The following is an 11,267-nucleotide window of genomic DNA, read 5'->3' on the forward strand; positions in this document are numbered from 1 at the left end:
GTGCCGTGATTATTATTTATTATTACATGAGCCCTGAGCAACTGGGTTGTTATTTTCTGTTGACAGTTAATGGCAAAATGGCCGCCTCTATGATAGATAAAAACAGGTGGATTTTATGGCTTTATTCTTAATGACACAGGACACTCAAGATTGTAATATAACAAGTCATTTTATGGCAAAAGTAGTTCAGAGGACATCAACTTAGTCTGTATAAGACAGTGATAAGACTTTTATTTTTTATTTTTTTTTGTTCCCACAGTTTTGGTCCATCCACACACTACACATCATAATATCTTTATATAGCAATATTAAGCATATACACACTCCAGTTAAATATACTTTAGATAAATATTCTGTCACACTTTACATTTTTCTTATAAAAATCCCTTTTTCTGAGTATCAGTTACGGAGTTAGGTCAGGATTAGGTTAGAATAAGAACCTTTCAAGTTTACGGTAATTCTAGTGCTTTTTTCCAGTGAAACATTTACATAACAGGAAGTAGAGCATGACTCGAGAGTGTTGAATGTTTCATCAATGCTGACCAAGAGCAGGAGCGTGCGTTTATGTATTAACCCAGTATGCTACTAGCAAGCTAATATTACACTAGAGAAGACAAGCTTCACCGACGTGCTCTGAAAAATCCTTTGCAATTTAGAGTCATCCACTTGTTTAGTATACGTGGTTCAAACTTGGTCACAAGTTTTCCTGGTGGCTTTTTTTTTAAGTACTTCCTGAAAATAGACAAAATGGCAGCTTCAAATCATGATCGCATACTTTGTCTTCAGGCGTGACGAATCCCAGGTTATGCTACAGAGCCAATTTTGGGCGTTTAATGTAAATAAGTATTTGCCAGGATGAACATATTCGCAAAAAGTTTTGGGGTTTGTGTGTAGAAAAATCCTCCAAATAGCCATTCATAAGAAAAGCCGCCATCCTCACAAGGACTTGTTGTGGCACAGCTCCAGTCGGCCGACCAGCGTGCTGACCAGACGCTCGAGCTGCGCCGCCTGCTGCCGGCCCGTCTCCAGGACCTCCTCGTGGTTGGCCTTGGCCTGGCTTTCGTAGTCCATGACCGCCCGGTTGGTGATGAGCGACATGGCCAGGCAGCGCATGCCGGCGTGACGCGCCGTGATCACCTCGTGCACCGTGCTCATGCCTGTGACAACATGCACAGATGCATAAAGTCAGTTGAGATCATTTAACAACCTTTTTAGAGGCCCAGTCTGCCGGTTTCACTCAGGAAAAGGCACTTTTTAAATACAGGATTTAAACAAACAAACTACTTCTCAATTTACAGGTCAGGGCTTGTCTTCATTTCTGGTGGTGATTTTGTCCTAAAGGATATTGTGATTTCAGACTCCCTGATGGCAACACCAAACTGGATAAGATCATTTTGTTGTTACTGTGTGACCGAAACAATCTAATTTGAGAATGTCCCTGGATATACAGTGGTATCTGTTCTGTTCTATGCGCCCCCACTAGCATAAACATGGCGTTCTGATTAATATTGCATTTGTGCAATATGACTTAATAGGGATACTTGACTCATTGAGCAAATTTCAGCAGTAAATAGTCACTATTTTGTCTGTAATAAATGTGGTAACTTCATTATTTTTCACGTACAATTAATACTTTTAAAAAGTAATTTTTCTACTTGCTGTCGACTGATGATGACATCACCTGTGTTGAGGAAGTAGGTAATGCCCAATCATGGCTCAGTTTGCTGACCAATCCTAGAAAGCAAGTGAGCCATGATTGGTCGTTACCTACTTCCTCAGCACAGGTGATGTCATCATCAGTCGATAGCAAGAGGAAAAAATAGTTTTTAAAGGTATTAATTGTACATGGAAAAATAATGAAGTTATAAAATTAATTCTGGACAAAATATGAATTTTCACTGCTGAAAATTGTTCAATGAGTCAAGAATCCCTTAAGCAGAAAAATCCACCAGTTTTTATGCATCTCATGGGGCGGCCATTTTGCCACTTGTCAACTGAAAATGACATCACAGTTGCTCAGGTACTGACCAGTCATGGCTCACCTGGTTTGGTCGTGAGACTTTTCGCAAGCGGCAAAATGGCCGCCTTCTGAGACGGATGAAAACAGGTGCATTTTTCTGCGTGATTCATATTCCACAATTAATAATTTTTATTTATTTATTTGTTTATTTATTTATTTTAGAAACTTTAGACTATAGGGTTACTTTTTGAAAAATAAATAAATCACAATTTGGCAATAAAACCATGACTTCTGTTATCTTACTTTGAATTATGTATTAACAGCAAAATGGCAATAATTAAAAATAATAATCATTTAAAATTACAATTATTTTATTTTTGCGATTTTGGGTATTGTTGCTCATTTTGTTAAAGGGGAAGTCAAAGCAGGATTATGAATAAAGTAGCAAAATCTACCTGTTTTTAATCTCTTTTAGGGGGCGGCCATTGTGCGACTTGTGGTCGACTGAAAATGACATCACAGTTGCTCACGGCTAAGGTAGGAACGAATCAAAGCTCGGCTTCGTGATGCCATTTTTAGTTGACAGCAAGTGGCAAAATGGCTGCCCTCTAAAATAGAAAAAAAAAAAACAGGTGGATTTTGATGCTTAACAAAATGCAATGTACAAATGCAGTATTAATCAAAATACAGTGTTGAGACTAGTGGGGCTGCATGCAACATATTATTGTAAAGAAAATTTTTGGATTGACTTCCCCTCTAATGCATTTTGTGTTAGAGTAAAATGAAGGCATACTCTTTATTAAACAGTAGTTTAGTCTATAGTCAAATGTAACAAAAATTGTTACAAGCCATTCTTTTTAATACAAGCTATATTTATAATAACATCAAATATAAAAATCTACTTTACTTTTTTTAAAATTAAAAATGTTCACATGAAGTTGAACATGACAAATAGAAGCATCTATAATCTGTTGCAAAGTAGCCGTGTCGCATACTCACCCACGGCGTCGGCCCCGAGCTGGTGTAAAATGCGGCACTCGGCGATGGTCTCGAAGGACGGCCCCCCCAGGACGCAGTAGACCCCCTCGCGCACAAAGTCACCAAAGTCCAGCTCTGCCGCCACGCCGTGCGCCATCTTGCGCAGCTCGCGGTCGTATGCGTCGGACATACAAGGGAAGCGCACGCCAAACCTGGACACAAGCAGTCAGCCCGTTTATCAGAGATGCGTTCCACAGCCACCCGCAATAGGAGAAAACCTGCTATTATATATAGAGGGACCATATTGAACATTTCTTCACAATAATGTGTTATATGTGACCTCACTAGTCTAAACATGACATTGTGATCAATATTACATTTGTGGAATATGAATTATGAAGCAAAATCCAGCCCTTTTTATCCATCTCAGGGGGCGGCCATTTTGCCACTTGCTGGCGACTAAAGACTACATCACATTGCTCAGGGCTCAGGCAACTACCAGTCACAGCTCACCTGTTTTCTGAAGCTGCGCTGTGATTGGTTGTTAACCTGAGACCTGAGCAACATTGATGTCGACTTTAGTTGACAGCAAGTATGAAGGACCAAAACTGCCAAAATTAAAAACAAGTGAATGGATAGATAAATAAATAAATAAATACAAGTAAAAATAAAAACAGATATAAAAATATGCAAAAAAATACATATAAATGCAAATAAAACTACATATATATCCATAAATAAAGACAAATAAAAATAATGCAAAAAGTAAAAATGAGATTCAAAAAATAAAAACATGAAAATACATGTGGAAATAAATACACAAATTATATAAATAGAATTAAATATCAATAAATAAAAACGTTCTGCTCTCACATTTATTTATTTCATGCTGCAGACGCACTGTCAGGATGAAATGTTATTCAAATTGCGGGGTGGCATCTAATCCTAAGCGTGTCATGGGTTGGACTCTGCCGTTGCAAACTGCCTGGTTGAGTGAGACACTTAGGACCGCCCCCTTATTTGAATAATATTTCATCCTGACAGAGTGTCTGTAGCATGAAATAAATGTAAAAGCAAGAGTGTTTCAATTTATTGATATGTAATTCTATTTACATATTTTTTTTATTTATTTGTGCATTTATTTGTATATTTATTTTTAGTTTTTGAATCTTGTTTTGTTTGAATCTTGTATTTTTGTATTTAATGGTTGGGCTGGGCAATATGACCAAAAAATAAAATCTCGAGTTTTTTTCTGTCATTCTGGACAATTACGATTTTAATTGATTTTAATCAAAAAGTTAAAAAACAAACAAACAAAAAAACATTTAAACAGGGTTCGCTTTATTAAAAATTAATAATTTTGTGCAAAATGTTCAGACAATAATTACACTAATTTTGAATCAGTTTTCACGTCAATTTAACACAGCTTGTGCAAAACAAAAAAGCTAACTAGCTAGCTTTTGCATAACTTAAATGCCACATACATAAATTGTGCAAAAAAAAAAAAAAAAAAGTACTCATAACGATTGCATAACTTAAATGCCACATAGCTCCTGCTGTGTTTCAGTATATCACATATGGAATCTTCATAACCCCAATGTCTTGGATATAAGTGAACAGTAGGAGTGGCAGAGCTCAGGTGGTTCAGTGGCAGTCTCCCAAGCTGAACGTCGTGAATTTGTTCCTCAACAATTGAGTGACTATTATTTTACTTTTCAATTATTTATTTTACTCTCATCCAAGTGTAAATATTACTCGAAAACTGAGTCTATATGGCCCCACTCTAAATAGAGTCAAATTCACGCTACAGAATTTACTGTGTAAATGTGCAGTGACGTGCAGTGTGCTCTAGGCTTGGGTAGGCAAGCAGTCGCAAATTGAAACTTACACACCAATTACAAACGTGTGTGTCGGCAGGCGAGTGTACAACATATCTTAGGGTGACCCTATTTTAATCAGAAAAAAAATGACACTTTAGCCTAACTAATATACTTAAAAATGATATTGTTTACTCCAAGATGCTATACAGTCAAACTATTTTAATGCATGCCTCCTCTGTATTGTTAGAAACAAAAACGACTTGACAAAAATGATTATGACAGACACAATACAATGTTTTAAGCGCATTTTTTGCTCCGCCGAACCGGGAGGCGGACGTGCTAGACAGTCAACCATCGTGCCGCCCTATATTAAGATTAATGAACTTATAATTAATCAAACTTAATATATTAACTAAATTCAATCGTGTGTTACAGTTGAAGCAATTTTATTAAGTTGGTCAACAATTAAATTTGTAATCTTAAATTGGTTCAACAATTCTATTTTTTGAGTGTGCAGGCAGCATTACTGCGCAGGGAATTAAATATTGATGAGATGGTTATCAGGCCGCGCACACACGTTCCGATATTTCCAGACCGTTATCTTTTTGAACGGTACCCTCACATTACAGTCCATCATCTGCATACACTTAATCTGTCCCTACATTTGCAACATTACGAGCCATGTGAGCGCATGACATCCCATATTGTGTGTTGCGCTCCGTTTTTTTTTTGTTTTTTTTTCTTACCAGTTCGAACAACGTTTTTATATTTCATCTTATTCAAACTGACTCATATCAGCTGTCCTGGAACCGAAAACGCAGATTCCTATCCCAGGGTAGGTTAACTCACACTTCAGGCTTAGGCTGAGAGTTTGTTGAACCCTGTTTTGTGAAGTGGACCCCTGGATGCGGTTGCGTGTTATGTCACCTGTCGTGGTTTGGTCCCACCAACGGGTTGACTCCGGCGAATCCCGGCATGTTGATGTGGTCTTTGATAATCATGACGTCGCCCACCTTGTAGTCCTGGTTGAGGCCGCCGGCTGCGTTAGTCAGGATCACCGTCTCCACGCCGATCAGCTTGAAGACCCGCATGGGCAGCGCCACCTACGGGAGGGAGGAGGACGTAAGACACTTGAAAGCATACTTTTGTGAAAAAAATACCTTATTTTTTTTCTTGATGTAGCCTACACGTAATTAAAACTATTTTTGGGAAAAACAAACAAACATTTAATCGAAAATACAAATGCTGTCATTTTATTTTTTTGAAGGAGAAATATTGTATCACAGTATTGTATTTCTCAAAACAAAATAAAATGTTCATTTTAAAACTTGAAAATATGCACATTAAATCTCATTTTATTTTATTTATTTTTTTTACAAAAATGCTTTTTCTCCTTAAAAATAAATAAATACTAATAAAATAAAATAAAACACTAATTCAATCTTTAAAAAAATGCAGTAAAAATCTGAATTGCCTGATTTAATTTTTACTTTATAAGAAAAAAAATACAAATTTAATTAAAAAACAAACAAACAAACAAACAAACAAAACACGTATGGAGTAGGGCAGGGTAAGAATGACATTTCATGATATCCATAAATGTAATCTGATTATCCAGATATTTTAAAATGTATTATTTCTAAGTATCAGTCTTACTTCCTTTTTACTACAGTAAAAAATAAAATATGGGGAAAAAAATCTCTCAATATTAAGACACTTAATCTGGGATTATCCTGATTTTGTTTTTTCGGCACTGTATGTCTTTTTTTTAACATTTATTTTTACTTTAAAAAAATGCAAAAAAAAATCATGCATCATTATTTATAATTATTAGATGAACATTTACATGTTAGAAAATTTTAACATTCACGCAAGTCCGTATTTAGAGTTACACAGCATAGATGTAATACCATGTTGTGCCACAACATGTGGGGCAGCACTGAGACCTACTGGAAGAGATAGAATGTAATTAAGAGTGGGAAGAAGAGACAGAGAAGACCTCCAAGTCCAAGAAAAAGAAAAGAAAGAAAAAAAATGCAAAAAAAAACATGTTTAAAAATAAAATCCCACCTTGTTTTTAATCACCAAAAATATGAGTAAATCTATAAGTAACATGCATCGTCTGACCTTCTGGACGGGGTATCCTTCATACAAGTGGAACCTGCCCTGCATGCAAACGCATGCTTTTCCCTTCAATGTTCCAAAAACCAGCTGACCGGCGTGCCCATGCACTGAAACACAACACACGCTATTATTAGTCAGTCGGCCAAACATGCACACACACATGCTAGTACACGCATGTACATGTCGGTGACGCCGTACCTGTGCTTTGTGGGAAGTTGGGGATGTCAGCGTACTTGAACACCTGCCGCTCCTTCAGCATTTCGCCCAGGCCGCCCAAACCCGAACCGCACACGATGCCCACGGTGGGACGGGACGACGTCTTGGACATCAGCCAGTCGGCCGCCGCTTGATACTCATCGTCGCTGCAGGGGGGGGGGGAGTGTCATTGGAAGTTTTTTGCTGAAGTGAATCGCAGCATATCATGCACCTGGATGAAATCTTATTTCCACAACAGTGCCATCATGACGATCACCACTTCAAGCAGTCCAATGTGTCTTTTGTTTCTTGTAGTTAGCATAGCGGCAAGCAGCATATCATCACGAAAGAATTTATCGTTTTATTGCAGCAGCCTAAAGGTACCTTTCGCAAAGTGTCAACTAGTTCAATGTGTTACTTTTTTCTTGAATAAGTGAGGCATTGCAAGCAGCATATCATACACGATCTATACAAAAAATAATAATCTTGTTTCCACGACGGCTACGTCAAAGTAACTATCCATACAAAAAAGAATGCATTTAGTCTTTTATGGTTCAGTGAGGCGTAGCAACAGCATATATTCGCATGACTATCCACACTTTTTTTTTTTTAATATTATTTGTTTTTATATAGTTCAGGGAGCAAATGCAACAGCTAACATCATATGATTCACTTTTACAAAATCACATCCTCATACGATAGTGACATCACTTTTGAGAGACATAGCAGTGGCATACCATGCATGCAACTATTGAAGAATCGCTTAAATGACATGGACATCAAAGCACGACTACTAATCTTGGACTAATCGTTTTGCTTTCATGTTTCAGTTTATTGTGCTGTGACACTAAATGACCAACTTTAAACACGCTATGTTTCTTTTACACTGTTAGTCTGCACAATCACTATTCCTTTATGACAGTGACATCAAAGTTGTAACTTTAAACACAAGAACTAGTCCTATGTTTGTTTGAATATATTGGACGCATAGCAGCATGTCATCCAGTGTTACAATCTTATCTTTAAATCTTTTCTTTGCGCTGCTATACAACACTTAAGAATACATCACAATAAATTACAACTAACCTAGCATATCATCTTCTATTATTAGCATACTGTGATTAAGTAATTGTTAGATTATCAGAAAAAAACAACAACACGAAAACAGTCTGGAGATTTGTTTCGTGTCTGTAACGTGACGTCATTGCGCTTCAATGACCTTAATGTAACGTCATTGTTCTTTAATGCCTTTAATCTTCAAAAAGTCTCGGTAAATGTTAAGTAATACATTTGGAAAAGAGCAATGAATGGCATCCATCATTATTCAGCATGAATTAAAAACCATCTCAAACCCCGATGCTGCGAAATGAGCCTTAGCGGTGACGGAGCGTCTCAGCATTTTCTCAGGTGTTTTTATGACTCTCCGTTTCCAAAAGTCCACAAATGACGTCACGGAGGACCACATGAGCCCACAGTTCTTCTCAAGCGCTCTTTTAGTAGATGAACTTGACCGTACTTAACCGCTTTTTAGGCAAATTTCAAATTTGGCTAACGGATAATTCGACCGAGATGTGACGGAATCAAACCCGGACGCACGCGGCGTGACGCATTCAGGGACGCCACTCCATCGGCTTATTACGTTTGAATGACAAGCGGATGCGGGGGGTTACACGCGTGGCGCCTAAGATGCGTGGGTTAAGGAAGAACTCACAATTTGTCATCCATGTTGAGGAACTGATAAGAGAGGTGTTGATCCTGATGGTGGTCTTTCCGATGCGTCGAGCGGCTTCGCCTGGTGTGAGCGTCTTTGATGATGCGAAGGGATTTTTTTGTTTGTTTTTTTTCTGACGCGGAACCGCGGCGCCCTCCTCTCCTCTCTCGAATTCGCTCTCTCAGCCAACCCGGGACAACCCCACTCCCACTGGGCAGCCACAGCCCCCAACACGTCACCGGTGGTGGGCTGTTGTCATGACGCAGGCGAGCCGGGGACGCTGCGTTCAAGGCCCCCTGGTAATTTTCATATATCGGAAGTAAAATATCGGGCAGATCTTCTGGTGTAGCCTACTTATTTTTCTTGTACTGAGGTCATGTCGATTTAGAAAATAATCTTGGATTAATTTGAGGGTATTTGAAACAATTTTAAAGAGGTATTTTATTGAGAATATTGTGATTTCAGATTGTAAGTGAATGCAACACCAAGATGGATGGATGGATGGATGGATGGATGGAAGATAGATAGATAGATAGATAGAATTACTGAGTTGTTTGAAGAAAAGACGTGACTAATCATATTGTCCCTGAAGGCAACATCAAGCTGGATAGATCGTTGTTATTAAATAACTTATTGTAGAGAACGTAGTTGGGTTCAAAATATTGATTTATTTAGGCCTAGCCCATTTGTAAACAATTTTTCAACATGCCACCGTTGATGGGTCGTCATGACCCAAGCGAGCCGGGATCGGTGCCAGTGCCGATGCTGCGTTTACAGACCCTCGTCTTTAAGAGGACTTTTGTAGGAGGAACGTCGGACCACTCGAATGATGTAATTTTGTTATAGCCTAATGTATTACTACTGAAACGATCACCTTTTTGTATGGGAAGAAGTCTGAGATTTCAGACGGTTCCTGAAGGCAAAAACAGGTTTGGTTTGGATGGATAGGCGATTAAAAAAACAAAAAAAAACAAAACAAACAAACATTGCAACTGGCCCTCGAAGTTACTTTGGTAATTTTAAAGATCATTTTTAACAAGAGGCGTTTGCGATTTGTGCAATTTCAGATTCTCCCTGAAGGCAACATCCAAACTGGATTAGCTGAGATGGACAGACAGCATTTTAAGCACTTAATGACATTTGTAACAGTCATTTGGTTACTGTGCCAGACGCTCCCCGAAGGCAACACGTTGCTTTGATTTAAATGATCACATAAACCACCTTTAGATATGTGAGCAGTGTGCCCGTGCGCGCTCCCCCTGACTGCTCTCCACACAGCACTGTTGTGGTTTTCCCAAATGTTACATAAGTGCTCTTTTGAGCCACACAAAGGGTTTCGCCTGAATGCCTCGCACAAACCCTGACGGTGTGCCTCTGCAACACAATTAGTCTGACCCCCCTCACCCCGCGTGTGAGTGTGCGTGTACACTCTCAAATAGACGCATGCTTAATTTTAATCATATTTCACATTTTACCCATTCGCAAATACAAATAATGCTGTCAGCCTGTCATAATGGTTGTCACGATGTGGGGTGTTGAAGGCAGGACCCAAATGCAGGAGGCAACCAAAAAACAGGGCAAGGCAGGGATGCAGGTAAAAAAGGGGATTTAATTAACAAAAACTATAAACAAGGTACTATGAAAAAATTAACAAGATCAAAAAACAAACACAAGGCATGGCATGGAACACAGGGACAACAACAGGCACAACAGATACTATGACTCCACAAGAACCGAACGGAAAACAGGGGACTAAATACACACAGGCTAATGACAATGACTAGACACAGCTGGGCAAGACACAAGTGGCAGGGGAAGCTGATTGGTGGATACACTGGGAAGGGAAGAAACACATGACAAACGACCAAAAGACAACAAAAACCCACCCCCACCAAACCAAAACATGACATAACCCCCCCCTCAAGGGACGGCTCCCAGACGTCCAACATAAAAAGTCCAAAAACAAGGGCGGGCGGAAGGGGGCACACGGCCCACCCATCCGTCCCAGACAAAAAGCAGTTCAGGAGGGCGTCCTCGACGCCCGACAAGAGAGTCCCAGCGGGGCCAGTCAGGAGGGCGTCCTCGACGCCCGACAAGGAGCAGAGGTGGCGGCGGGGTGTTCGCCGCCAGATGAGGAGCAGGAGACGGCCGCTGGCCGGGCGCCGCCGGAACTGGTGCAGGCGATGGCGGCCGCTGGCCGAGCGCCGCCGGAACAGGTGCAGGCGATGGCGGCCGCTGGCCGGGCGCCGCCGGAACTGGTGCAGGCGGTGGCGGCCGCAATCCATGCGCCGCCGGACGAGGAACAGGAGGTGGCAGCCCAGGCGAAGCGGCCAGGGGCTGCGGCGGCGGCGGCCCAGGCGAAGCGGCCAGGGACTGCGGCGGCGGCGGCCCAGGCGAAGCGGCCAGGGGCTGCGGCGGCAGCGGCCCAGGCGAAGCGGCCAGGGGCTGCGGCGGCAGCGGCCCAGGCGAAGCGGCCAGG

The 11,267-nt window shown here is 40.4% G+C and overlaps 1 protein-coding gene across 2 annotated transcripts; it reads right to left on the bottom strand.

Moving 5' to 3' along the window:
• Positions 1-150: 150 nt before the first annotated feature.
• On the bottom strand, positions 151-9,040 carry LOC144021301 (purine nucleoside phosphorylase-like). Of its 2 annotated transcripts, none has more exons than XM_077525477.1 (6): positions 8,789-9,040; positions 7,081-7,244; positions 6,886-6,989; positions 5,686-5,861; positions 2,960-3,150; positions 151-1,157 (listed from the first exon to the last, which is right to left on the bottom strand). In XM_077525477.1, exons 1-6 carry the CDS (start codon positions 8,800-8,802, stop codon positions 937-939), a joined length of 870 nt encoding a protein of 289 aa, XP_077381603.1. In that variant the 5' UTR covers positions 8,803-9,040; the 3' UTR covers positions 151-936. The 2 variants fall into 2 exon arrangements, with proteins under 2 accessions (XP_077381603.1, XP_077381595.1); XM_077525469.1 differs by lacking the exon at positions 8,789-9,040 and adding an exon at positions 8,430-8,660.
• Between the last annotated feature and the right edge of the window lie 2,227 nt (positions 9,041-11,267).

The sequence above is a fragment of the Festucalex cinctus genome, chromosome 1 (assembly GCF_051991245.1).
Source record: "Festucalex cinctus isolate MCC-2025b chromosome 1, RoL_Fcin_1.0, whole genome shotgun sequence".
NCBI classification, from domain to species: domain Eukaryota; kingdom Metazoa; phylum Chordata; class Actinopteri; order Syngnathiformes; family Syngnathidae; genus Festucalex; species Festucalex cinctus.